The 14,467-nt window shown below is 34.9% G+C and overlaps 1 protein-coding gene across 4 annotated transcripts in view; it reads right to left on the minus strand.

Annotated features, from left to right (window-relative positions):
* Positions 1 to 14,467, minus strand: part of GULP1 (GULP PTB domain containing engulfment adaptor 1) — a 340,099-nt gene that overhangs the window by 70,055 nt on the left and 255,577 nt on the right. For all 4 annotated transcript variants that reach the window (XM_044932616.2, XM_044932614.2, XM_025273621.3 and 1 more), the window contains one exon: positions 3,392 to 3,463. In XM_044932616.2, coding sequence (XP_044788551.2) covers positions 3,392 to 3,463 — 72 coding nt within the window. The remainder of the gene's footprint in view (positions 1 to 3,391; positions 3,464 to 14,467) is intronic.

Here is a 14,467-nt window from a genome sequence, read left to right on the forward strand (position 1 = left end):
CACTGCTGAGTTTCAGTATCATCCTCATAAGAGTTTCTATTCATTTCTCAAAGGACTTAAAAAAGTGAAATCTAACTATATTATTAATGTAATACACATTATTAAGCAATTAAAATTAATGAATTAATTCTAATCCTCTTTGTGGTTTTTATAAATTGTTGATTTAATTAAAAGTTTTGATAATCTCACAGGGAAATCAGTTATGTGTATATGTTTTAACAATTAAAATAAGCCCTAATCATTTCATTAATTAAATAACTGGTTGTAAAAACAAAAACCATTTGCAGTAGGCTACACAGAAAGCATGAAGTCAAGTGGAGAAACTGGTGGGCCTAGATTTAACAGAACATTTTATTAATTTCCAAGTCCACAAGGCTTCATGTAATATTAAGCTAGCTCTGCTTAGGTGAGGGGGTCTGTCCTCTAAAACTGGGGTCCAGGAATGCTGCTCCGTGGTTATCTCCCAAAGAATCCAAGAAGATTTGGCCTTGCATACCAAAATTCATCCACATGTAAAGATCAAAAACAGATAGTTTATGAAACCTCTGACATTGTTTATGAGCCTGTAGTAGTTGTATTAAAAATAAATAAATCACTATTAAAACAAGATTCCTAAAAGTAGCTTTGATACTAAAAATAAGAAGTTGAAAGGCTTTTTTAATTATTGCTTTTTGAAAATTTTGGCACTTTCTTAAATCATAGACTAAAACATGATTAAGAGATGGAAATTGTTGAACGTGATCGAGAACTAGAAAACATGCTATTTTGTCATATATAGAACTTTTGAAAGTAAACACATAAAAATTATGATATTGAACAAAACTTTATAAATTGTGAATTCTCCAAAAACAACAGAAAAATAGTACCCAATAAAATAAAGTTTTAAATTTTTTCTTGAGAAATAATTAGGCATAAGTAATCATAGAAGAATAAAAAATACATTATTGAAAATCATGGAAGTTTTCTATCATCTTGTATTAGCCTTACATTTTGAATATTTCTTTAAAGTCAGAAGCTAATAGATTAATATTGCAAACATCTGAAAAATTACCAGGTTTAAATAAAATGTTACCTTGTGGGGAAAATAAAGTCAAATACTGAAATATAGTGGATAGTACACAGAATACATATGTTTAAGAAAAATAAGCAGTAAATTAAAATTAGCTATGTGTACTCAAAACCCAGTTAATAAGCAAATTGTTCTTTTTCTTTTTTTTTTTCAGTAGAACCATAGCACCATCTTCTGGCTATCTTTACATGACAACAGAATTAAAGAGAAGCCAGTGTCTAGGTTCTTAAACATAAACACTCATATATTTTGAGTTGTAGCATCTGACCTTTGACACAAATAAACAAAAAAATTAAGATAGACATGAATAAACAACATTTTTTATTATTTTAATTATTTCATGAATCATTACCTTTATATATATTTCCTTGATCTACAAACATTTTGCAATCAACAGACTAAAGATTGTTTATAGGATTAAGTATTCTGAAAGGTACTTGAAAGAGAAAAGCTATTATCAACTGAGTATACATTTTTTAAACTACATTGGATTATTTTTATCTTATTGTAAATCACATTCCTTTACTAACAGAGTACATTTCCAAACATGAAACTACATAAGAACTAAATACAAAGTTTCATAAAAACTAGCTTGTTTTAGAAGACATTTCATCTCAAATATCTTTTTATATATTATCACTCACTACATAATTGAATGCTTTGGGGTTTGCATTTGGGTTCATTTCATAAAGGACCTCCTAGGTACAAAGAAACATTAAGTGTAAATATTATTATTCTTTTATAAACATTCTGATTATAGTGAAGTTGGACTCATGTCCAAAGTGTGCAACATTTTGAACATTTAGATGGAATCTTATTCTAAATGTTGTCCATAAATTGTGAAACATTTTAAATCCTTTTTAGGGCTTAAAAGTATTTGCCAAACAGGCACAAGTACACTTTTGTCTAGTGAAGGTCACTCAGTCGTGTCCAACTCTTTGTGACTCCACAGACTATACAGTCCATGGAATTCTCCAGGTCAGAATACTGGAGTGGGAATCCTTTCCCTTCTATAGGTGATCTTCCTAACCCAGGGATCAAACCCAGGTCTCCCACATCACAGGCAGATTCTTTACCAGCTGAGCCACAAGGGAAGTTTAATTTTTTTTTTTTCCGTCTAATGAATTGTTAAAAGTAATGATTGGCTTGTTCACCTTTGTTTTCCAAATGGGAGTGATATCACCATGGAACCTTTTAGTATATTTCTTTAAAAACAGGAAAAATATTTTATTTTTTTTATTTTTATTTCTTTTAATTTTATTTTATTTTTAAACTTCACATAATTGTATTAGTTTTGCCAAATATCAAAATGAATCCGCCATAGGTATAAAATAAATGGATAAAAATTATCTACTTTTGTTTCTTTACCCAGAAAACAAGCCAACTCACTTCAATTTTCTTTTTCTCAATTTAAACAGTAAATTCCACCCGATATGACATTCTCAAAGCAAAGTAATACATTTTAATGTCTGTGGCTTTGCCTGGTGCAGAGGCCTACCCATCCTATAGAATAATTGGATAATCTCAAAACTAAATATAGTTAGAGGAGGGTTGTTTCTCAAAAAAAAAAAATTCTGAGAACAATCAGAGAGAATAACAATAAAGTGTGTTAACAAAATAGTGTTATGTTAAATTTTCTTAATGTGATAAACATGAGAATTCTGCTGAAGGAGTTTTTGAATTTTAATACCTCAGAGGAAACAATGTCTTTGGGGATGGAAAGCAATTAGAAAAACATGCCAAGGATGCATGGAAATTATGTAAGGTTTTCTCAGGAAATTTGCTGCTTATGAGTATGTGGAGCTGCTTACTGTTTTTTTCTGCTTTTATTTTCACCAGTTCCCTGAGTCTGCTCATGGCTACGGCCAGACCCTTGTGGGTTTGTCCATTAGTATGTCTTTAATGTACAGTGTCACTGCAAAAGGCTGCTTTGGAATGAATTTTACTCCTTCATTTTCAACTGGTGGGTTCGATTTTCTAACTACGGTAGATTGTTTTGTCTTTGAGTTAGGGCATGAGTCCACATTGCCCAAGCAAAGTAAAGGCAAGCTACAGAATGCCAACACTTATGAAATATTGCTCTTACATTTTTTTTTGTTGTTGAGTAGGGCTTCCCTGGTGGCTCAGAGGTTAAAGTGTCTGCCTGCAAGGCGGGAGACTCGGGTTCAATCCCTGGGTTGGGAAGATCTCCTGGAGAAGGAAATGGCAACCCACTCCAATATTCTTGCCTGGAGAGCTATTCATGCTTTGAATTTCCATTGGTCTACTGATGGTCGAAGGTAAGTTCAGTACATGAGACACTTACTTTGAGGGCTTGCTTACCTTTAGTTTCCTTACAGCGTCTCTTACAACTTCTGTTCCTTTGGGCTGCTCTACTTCTGTGCTGCCAAGAAACTGAAAATGTTCACTGTGAGACAGGCCTTACTACATCATGTGTCATTAAATCATTTTGAGATATATCATGGGGTAACAGAATGACGTGATAGTAATTCGAATCCAAATCCAGCACAGAGGAGTTAGTTACTAATTTATATTATTTTACATGATATGAAAATATTAACACATAGTCACATACAATTCCATTATTCTAAGATTTCTTAAAATTTCACTTTTCCTAAATAATTTGCTTGCAGATTTTTAATGGAAAGAAAATTAAAGTTATTTTGTTGGGCCCAAAGGAATAAAGTTGATCTCAAATTTAAAATTTAAAACATGTGAACAATTAAAAAATTGTTATCTGAAAATTTAAAGTATATACATTTTTTTATGTTGTCAAAAATATATTTTAAAAATTTAATGTGCTTTAATGCAGTTTATAATGTAAATCAAAATTTTTCTTTGTTTTCCAATTAGCATATAAAATTTAAAAACACACATTTTTAATACCTAATATACAATACTCATCAAAACCATAAAGTACATTAAAAAAAAAAAAATACATGCTCTAGAATTTTAAAGGATCCCTAGAGGTTTTTAGTTAAAACCTAACCTATCCTCCCCAAAAGAAAAAAGTTTGATAGTAATTACCACATTGTAATAAAATATCTATCCTGGAGCAATATAATACCTCCTAAACAGAAGACCAATATCGTGAAACATTCAAGAAAAATTAGAATTGACATGTGGATATTTTATTCTACAGAATAATTTTAAATAAATAGCAAATAATCATTACATTCATTCAGTTCAGTTCAGTCGCTCAGTTGTGTCTGACTCTTTGTGACCCAATGAATCACAGCATGCCAGGCCTCCCTGTCCATCACCAACTCCTGGAGTTCACTCAAACTCACGTCCATCGAGTTGGTGATGCCATCCAGCCATCTCATTCTCTGTCGTCCCCTTCTCCTCCTGCCCCCAATCCCTCCCAGCATGAGAGTCTTTTCCAATAAGTCAACTCTTCATCTGAGGTGGCCAAAGTACTGGAGTTTCAGCTTTAGCATCATACATTCATTAGACATATATAATTTTCCAAAGACTTCTCTTGTCGCATACTACCAATCATAACACCAAAGTGAGATATGAATTCATCAGTTCTTAAATAAACAGACATATGCATGGGTACGTATATGTGTATGTGTGGATGCTAAGTCACTCCAGTCATGTCCAACTCTCTGCAACCCCATGGACTGTAGCCCGCCAGGCTCCTCTGTCCATGGGGATTCTCCAGGCAAGAATACTGGAGTGGGTTGCCATGCCCTTCTCCAGTATGTGTATATACTTTACATCAAATAATTAAGTAGAATCTTTTTCATGTGTCAACTCACAGAATGGAAGGGAACAAAATAGCAATATAAGAGTGTCTTTTAAACCACATGTGATTCCTTCTTTCATTCTTGAAAAAATAACAATAACTAAAGAAATTAGACTTTTGTTTTTTAAAGTGGGCTCTATGTATTACCTTAATGAGAATCACCTAGGAAGAAGGTTAAAATATAACAATGAAGATTCTTTTCATAAGGGTAGAGGCCTAGGGAATTATATTTCTAAAACCATCACAGGTGATTTCTTTTACTAAAAATCTAAGGAATAGACTTAGAAAATAGCAACAGGTCAGGAGAATAGTGGAAGGTTGATAGAAAAGCTGAGATGAAAATACAGGAGATAACTGCTGACCCCCTTTCTGATGAGCTCATGGAAAGAAAGTGAAGCTCAGAAGCATTAAGGCAAAAAGGTTTCAGTTTTCAGATTCTATAAGATACAACAGTTTCTCTTTCTAATATGTTTAAACTATGTCAGAAAACTGCTGCTAGGTCTGGATGCAATATCATTAGGCACTATGTTTGCCCCAAAGTGATCTCAAGTTGGTTGACCAGACCTGCAAAAAAGACCAAAATAAGTGAAGAAATTCTCAGCTAAAAAGGAATTGAAAAGTTGCCCACTAAGATATGGATTGATGCTTTTGATCTGTGGTGCTGAAGAGGACTCTTGAGAGTCCCTTGGACTGCAAGGAGATCCAACCAGTCCATTCTAAAGGAGATCAGTCCTGGGTGTTCTTTGGAAGGAATGATGCTAAAGCAGAAACTCCAATACTTTGGCCACCTCAGGCAAAGAGTTGACTCATTGGAAAAGATTCTGATGCTGGGAGGGATTAGGGGCACGAGGAGAAGGGGACAACAAGGATGAGATGGCTGGATGGCATCATCGACTCAGTGGACGTGAGTTTGGGTGAACTCTGGGAGTTGGTGATGGACAGGGAGGCCTGGCGTGCTGCAATTCATGGGGTCGCAAAGAGTCGGACATGACTGAGCGACTGGACTGAACTGAACTGAACTGAAGATATGGAAGACAACCAAACTGATTCCTGACACCAATGGACCCATCACATTTTCTTCTGTTTCAGGTCAGTGTACTCAACTTTGTCTGTATGATATAATTACATGGGAGGTTTAAACAGACCAGTGCCTGGGACTCTGATTTAATTAGCTGCCGCTGGAGTCTAGGGCACCTGTGTATGTTAAAGCTCCCCAGGTGATTTTAATGTGCCACCAAATTTGAACAGCTGTTTTAGATCATCCAGAAAGGATAAAGGGTCTAAGTGACAGGAGGGGAGCTAACACAATAGAAGCTGTTTAGTTCTGAAAAATCTATGGTGTAAACTGTTCTCAACCTCTCTGTATTTATCATATCACCGAGATATTCGCCATTAGTGGTTGGTCTAGCGTTAGCAGAACTGGGAGGTGAAAGCAAACTCTTTATAGATAAGTGATTATTGAACTACAAGAAGTGTCTGATGTGTCGATCACAGACTGTAAGAGTTACTGAAAATATTTATGGAAAAATATTCCTTACTTTGGCAGCAATGTCATGAGTCATAAGTGTTACATGTAAATAGGTCCATATGGGAAAATGATGGAAGAACTCCAAGTACATTCTAAATGAATCAACCTCTTGTGGTGCTCCAGGAACCTTTAATATGTTTCTTTCACATTGGCTTTAATTAAGTCATCTGAGGAACAAAACAGGGAGAAGCCTTCAAAGACTATGGGAACTAAAAAGACATCTGATATGGAGCTTGCCACTTAACCCTTTTCTTCTGTGTAATGTTGGATGCACTGAATGGGAACAATTTTAAAACTGAAAAGCAGATTATTCCTCATAATAGTTTAAGTTTAAAAAGTCATAATGCTTCCTCTGATTAAGGTTTGTATTCGTATGCATTCCATGTCTATATAAAATATTTACAAGACTCTTGAATGTGATGCAGCATGCTGGAATAAACCCTAGGCTTAGAATTTGAAAATGTTAGAAAAGTCATGATTCTTGAAAAATAAGAATAATTTTGTTCTTTTTTCCTTACAAAATTTCTCTGAAGACCAATTGCAATAAGAGATGAGAGGGAAAAAAAAACAACCTTGTAAACTGCAAAATGCGTTATAATTATGAGGGATGGCCACTTCTTAATTTACTGATTCTTTGGAGATGAAACTAGAATTTAGTGGATATTGGTGCCTGCTCAGCTTTCCTTGGATCCTCTTTATCAGCACTGGGATCCATCCTCCAGCTTCCCCATGGTTTGCTGGTAAGGGCTCACACCAAGACTTTCAGAGGATTCCCTTTGGTCAGTGAGGTTACTTTGCCAGTACTGAGAGCTATAAACTTCTGGGAGTTTTCTGCTATCTCAACAATTCTTTAACCAATGACCGGTGTAGAAGTGCAGAGGGCCGGCCCCTTTGCTGGGAAGTGGGGCAAACTCTAATGTGTAACATCCTGATGTAGAACTTTCCTCAGAATCAGGCTGCAGCTGGGGTTCACTTGATTTCTTTCCCTCATCTGTCTGCCTTCCCATGTCCTTTCCATGTTCCTGGGAACACTTTCTGACAATCTACTTCCTCCCAAATCTTAACCTCAGGCGCTAATTCTGGGAGGAATTGCCTTACCACACTATTAAGGGCTTAAATGCTTACATTCAGGTACACACAGTCTGGCACACCAACCCACAAACAGCCTAAATACTCCGGTCCTAAGTGCTCTCCAAAGGCTTGCACACAATACAGGTTAGAGGAAGGACTTTAGTTTCTGTTTTTTCCCCACTCTACCTGGTGTCTGAAGGGGGAAGGAAAAGAATGGAATCAAGCCATGGCCAAGGGGTTAATTCATCCCATCTCAATCAAGCTGTTAACTAGCAGGAGAAACAAGGCCAGGGGAGTTGTGGGTTGCAAGATTACGCCACTGTAATGAGTGAAAACAGAGACACAAACCCAGCACATCAGGCTCATCCTCAATACACTAGAGACAGAAAAGACCGTAAAAGACCCAGAGAGAAACAAAAATCGCACAAAGGCCAGGAAATATGACATCAGACTTCACATCAGCAATAATGGAAGAAAAATAACTTCAAATTCTAAGGAAAAAAAAAAGATTTAGGGCAAGATTACAGATTACCAAGAGAGGGAAAAATATGTACTAAGATGGACTAAAAATTTAAATTCCCGTGTCCCAGTTCTCCATAGGAGAAGAGGAAATATGTAAAATACAGCAAAGGAAGAAATACAACCCAGGAATCAAGGGAGGATGACAAGCACTACAAAGATGACAAATTGAGGCACGATAGTTAAGCTGGTTATCCAGAAACAAAGAGGAAAATAACCAGCTGAAATTCATTGTGTCCGTGAGTGACACTTGGGGAAAGAGCTGGGTAACATTTTGTTGTTTCATTATAAATCTTGGGGAAATATTTAAAATGGACATAGATAACGTTGATAAATGCTTCCAGGGTGGCTCAGTGGTAAAGAGTCTGCCTGTCAGTGCAGGAGACACAAGTTCAATCCTTGGGTCAGGAAGATCCCCTGGAGAAGGAAATGGCAACCCACTCTAGTATTCTTGCCTGGGAAATCCCATGGACAGTGAGCTACAGTCCGTGGGGTTGCAAAAGAGTCGGACATGACTTAATGACTGAACTACAACAAACTTTGATACAATAAAAATTGAATTAAGCCCCCAAATGATAACAAGTTAATGTTACACATACTCATTTATTCCTTAAAAAAAAGTATTTACTATGAGTCAAGCATTTGCTAATTGTTGGATATATAACAGGTGAAAAACGCCCCTGTTTAGGTGTAACTTACATCCCAGTGAGCATGCTTGTGTGTGTATGTATCCAGGTATGTATATATGAATGTATCTATATATTTCTATATTTATATCTAGATCACAAACAGATTTCTAATACATCTTAGATTGCATAAGTAAAAATAACACAAATAATAAATAGGGCAGAATATAATATTTAAGACTGAGTGATCAGGAAAGTGAAGTGAAGTCGCTCAGTCGTGTCCAACTCTTTGTGACCCCGTGGATTGTAGCCCACCAGGCTCCTCCATCCATGAAATTCTTCAGGCAAGAATACTGGAGTGGGTTGGTTGCCTCTAAAAAAGGTGACAATTTAACAAGACCTAAATGAAAGGAAGAAATGAAACATACACTCAAACACATTGAGTTTAAGTTCCTCTGAGGTGTCAGCTAAAGAAGCAGACTCAACAGCAGGGCATACAAAGTGGAGCTTGGGGAAGGAGTGTTCTGGGTAAAAGGTATGGATTAAGAAGACCCTGGAACTGAGGTTTCAATGGAAGGACAGAGAAGTGTCAGAACCATGGCTTCCCCAGGTAGCCGCCGTGTTGCAGAGGGAGATGAGAGAGAAGAATGTTGCCAACAGAAATAAACGTTGAGGGAAACGGCAAGGAGAATCAAGAAAGTTGTGTATGCTTAGGCGCTCAGTTGTGTCTGACTCTTTGCGACCCCATGGACAGTACGTAGCCTGCCAGACTCCTCTGTCCATGGGATTCTCCAGGCAAGAATACTGCATTGGGTTGCCATGCCCTCCTCCAGGGGATCTTCCCAACCCAGGTATCAAACCCAGGCCTCCCGCATTGCAGGCAGATTCTTTAATGATTAAGAAAGTTAGATCCTTAATATTTGTAAGGTTGTCAGATCAGCAAATAAAATTATAGGATGCTGCTGTTGCTAGGAATGTAAAATGTTACAGCCACTCTGAAATATAGTTTGGTAGTTTCTCTGAAGACTAACATGAACTTATCATAAGACACAGCAGCTGCACTTTTTGGTATTTATATCAAAGAGATGACAATTTATATTCTTGTAAATATTTTTGAAATGATATTCACAGTAGACTTATTTGTAAAAGTCAAATGTCAGAAACAACCCAAATAGCCTTCAGTGGGTGAATGGTTAAACAAACTATGGTACATCCATACCATGGAACACTATTCAGCAATACAAATAGATGGACTGTTGTTACACACACAACCTGAATGACTCTTAAGGAAATTATGCTGAATAAAAGAAGTCAATCTCAAAAATTCTTTTTTGTTTGAAATTTACCCAAATAAAAAATACAGAATTTTTTTTTTAAATAATCTTTCAGAAATTGGAACATTGGTATGGTGAACACTTTCAACTCAGTAAAAGGCATTACTTTTATATTTTAGCAACTTTATGTCTTAGCTCCTCCATGTGGTAGCAAAAAAATAACACTGATGAGAAGAGAGCATAATATCAGACTGTTTTGCTTTATACATGTAGATTCTGAGTGCTATTTTTCAGTGTGGCAAAAGAGCAAAAGAAACAGTTATTTGTTCCATGGCCATGATAATGGTGGGTGCGGAATATTTTAAGTACTCAAGATTTTATCAATTATTTTTCTTCATAATTTCAAAGAGACAACATTCTTTTCAGCACACTTTGTTTTTTTTTTAGAAAGATTAGGCATTAGACCTTACCTAAATCCATGTGTAAATCCCATACACAAGTATGTGCCTATGCTTTGAAAATCTGCAAAAAATTTTTCTTTTTACTTATGAATAAATATTTTATTTTAATAGTAATGTATGTTCTCTATAGGAAATTTAGAAGCTACAGAAAAATGTAACAATGAAAATAAGCATCAACTTCTTTCTCATAATCAAGAGGTAGTTATCATTGAAAATGTAATATGCTTTAAATTCATTACAATAAAATTAGTCTGCCAATCAATCAGCCAGTGACAGTATTAGGCAAACTTATAAAAAAAAAAAAAACCCTCTTAAATTACTGTATATTACCAATTCCATTTTGGGAATTATTGTGTGAGTGCATTTGTGTGTTTGCATTTAAATTTTGGCTACTAGTTATTAGAAGGCTGCTGGTGCTACTGCTAAGTCACTTCAGTCGCGTCCGACTCTGTGTGACCCCATAGACGGCAGCCCAACAGGCTCCCCCGTCCCTGGGATTCTCCAGGCAAGATCACTGGAGTGGGTTGCTATTTCCTTCTCCAATGCATGAAACTGAAAAGTGAAAGCAAAGTGGCTCAGTCGTGTCCGACTCTTAGCGACCCCATGGATTGCAGCCTAACAGGCTCCTCCATCCATGGGATTTTCCAAGCAAGAGTACTGGAGTGAGTTGCCATTGCCTTCTCCATATTAAAAGGCTACTAGTTATTAAATTAATCCTAAATAATATGCACAGATAGAAATCATATAAAACATAAAGGGACATTTAGAAGATATTTGACCATGAAAAGTAAGATGATAGTGATCTAAAAATGTCTTGTGCATTAGTCTATATGTTTAAAGGTATAACAATGTACCATATATTTTTCACAGATTTTACAAAACTATAAAATGTCTTTGGAAAATCATCCATAAAGACTTTGATAAATACTGAGCAAATTTTTATAGTCTCAAAACTAATTATATTAATATATTCCATGCAAATATTTCAACCTATACATCTCTTTGCTCAGTGCATTTAGATACTTTGTAAATGTACTCAGCAGATATTTTAATGGCAGCAGTTTGTTGAAATTAAAAACATAAAGCATCAGCAAACTATTATATACAAAAATATTTACTTTATAGACTTTCAAAATTTGAATGCTATTAAGCTGTTTCATGTTTGGCCTAATAATACTTTCCAAAACTCCCACAACTATTTTACAGTTAATTAAAATGACAGGTTCTCTTCCAACTAATCTCACATGATATCTGTAGTCATTTCTTCCAGTTATTTCATTGTATTCCATTATGCCTAAAACAAGCATTTTTCAGAAACATATGTGAAAGTTTGAGGATTACACCTTCATTTTCAAATATTACTTGAAATTGACTTTTTTTTCATTTGAACAGCTAGTTATTTTATAACTTGCTTCTCTGCCAGTAGAGAGCAGTGTTGGACATCATATGGACCCAACTACACTACCCGCTTTGCTTTCCCGAATGTTTTTAGTCATTCTATAAACATGATTACTGTAGGTTTTTTTTAAAATGCCAGGTAGCGGATTCATTTTGATATTTGACAAAACTAATACAATTATGTAAAGTTTAAAAATAAAATAAAATTAAAAAATTAAAAAATAATAAATAAAATAAACCAATTCTGCTCCAAAAAAATAAAATAAAATAAAATAAAATGCTAGGTAAACAAAACAATTAACTAAAGAGTTACTAAGTCTAGCTGCTGTGAAATCTGACACTATTTAACCTATGAAAGAGCTTAACTTATGACAAATACACGGAATACATGCTTTGTTTATATCACATTAAAACTTGCCCATCATATGTAAGATAATATGTTCTATAGATAATTATTTTAAAATATTACAGAGAAATAATTTCCATTCTGTACATCATAGAAACTTAATCTAACATCAAGGCTAATAAATAACCATTGGTAGCATAATGACCAATGGATATTCTAACTATATAGGGAAAAAAATGGGCTTCCCAGGTGGTATTTGTGGTAAATAACCTGCCTGCCAATGCAGGAGACATACGAGATGTGGGTTCAATCCCTGGATCAGGAAGATCCCCTGGAGGGGGACCATTGCAACCCACTCTGGTATTCTTGCCTGGAGAATCCCATGGACAGAAGAGCTTGGAGGGCTATAGTCCATAGGGTTGCAAAGAGTCAGACATGACTGAAGCAACTTAGCACAGAAAAAAATAAATGAGAATGTCACTATCTTTGTAACCAGGGTTGCAGAGACTCCGACAGGATGGGGCTAATTTTCTTGGTATTAACTTGACTGCATATGTGTAAAACAAAAAACAAAAAACCCCCACAGTACTTAAACCTTCCAGCTACTCAACTGTACACAGTAGATAAGCCATATTTAATTTTATAGTCTTTATTTGGCTGACTTGCCATGTCACAGTGCCAAGCAATACAGGAAATATAATTTTTAAAAAGCTCATCATAAAAGTCAATTGCTAAAGAAAGGTCAGAATCAATTGAATTTAAATCTATTATTTAATCTTCAAAACCACAATTCTAAAAAATAAAATAGATCCACAAAAAAAGAAAGGATATACTTTAAATTAAATACTCTAAAGGTTATCCTTTAAAGGATGGGCAGGATTTAATAGAGAATTAAAAAAATATATATTGGTGTTAGTATTTAAAAGTCTACTTTTTAAATTTTATTTGATATTTATTCTCATTTTACTGTAGTAAATTCCTATTAAATTGTATCTTGTAATGTCTTCTTATTTTACATGATTATAGAGTGTATTATTTTAAGAGGCTCTTGCTTTCAAAACAAGATTTCCAAGTTTATGCCAAAACAAATCTACTTGCTATAAACAAGAAACAGCTCATTGCGCACTGTGGAAGGGTCTCTTAAACCGAGTTTTGAATCACATGGTCACAATAAGAAGTGGTGAGTCTTTGTCCTGTCCCAGAGGCCCCTCGACAGGTCAAATTTTCCTTCACATCTGAAGACTTAGACAGGTGGAGTGAAGGGCAGAGCATTCACCTGTGTTGTTATAGATAGAAGTATTATTAATATAAAGACACCAACTTACACAGAAAACCAAAAGCATAGGCTTTGGATCCAGACAGGCTTTATAATTCATTTTCTCATTAGAGAACCACTTGATTGTGGACTGTGGCGATATTATCATTCAGCTCCCATTATTTTATAGATAATATAAACTGAGGACCAAGAAGGTGGTCACAAAGCTCTTTAGTAGCACAGCTAAGGTTAGGATTCTAGCTCTCTTAGTTTTCAGACACGTACTCTTCATTTTTGTTATTTTTACATAAAACAGAAACAGAATGAAAGATAATATAGTATGTTGTATATATATTACCCATTTATGCTATATCCATTTGGCTAATTGTTTTATATTATAGTTTCTATCTACTGTGAGATAAGCTTAAAATCTGAGGAGGTCAAAAATACTTGGTTGGCTTAATAGGTAACCTGAATTTCCTCTACCAATTATTTATTGTATTTCTCAGAGCCTCAGTTTCCTTATTCATAAAACGGGGCTAACACAGTATTTCTGCGAGAATTAAAGGAGAAAATGCAATTAGTGACTGTAACAGAGTGAATATGCACTGAATCTATGCTTAGAAATTAAATAACAGTCATAACAAGAAAGTAAGGAAGTCAAACCCTCCCACAACAGATTATGAAGTAAACAAGAAAGAAAACCTACTTTAAGCCACTAGTAGTCAGATTTTGGCTACAGAGGCCTTTCACAGGGTTGCAAAGAGTCGGACATGAATTAGCCACTGAAGAACAACAACAGGGGCTGTTAGAATTCTCACTAACCCATACAGAGGTGTATTTTTCTCTCAAAATTATATTATTTTCAAACATTTATTCTTCTGAATTCTTATTGTAATTTAATTGCAACACAATCAATTACATAAGGTGAGGTGTGGGATTTTTAGGATATTTATGAAATATCGACTTGTGGATACCATTGAGGTAAGTGTTTATATTGCTTTTCAGGTAGGCCAAGTACTTTTATTGCTAAATATATTCCTATTTTCTTTATTGTTTAGTGTAAATAAATTTTCTTGACTTATTGCTAGTATATGAAACAGCTTGTATTTTGTCAACTTATGAAATTTTGTTTTTTTTTGTTATACATATACACATTATTTTTAGAA

This window comes from Bubalus bubalis, chromosome 2 (assembly GCF_019923935.1).
Source record: "Bubalus bubalis isolate 160015118507 breed Murrah chromosome 2, NDDB_SH_1, whole genome shotgun sequence".
Classification (NCBI taxonomy): domain Eukaryota; kingdom Metazoa; phylum Chordata; class Mammalia; order Artiodactyla; family Bovidae; genus Bubalus; species Bubalus bubalis.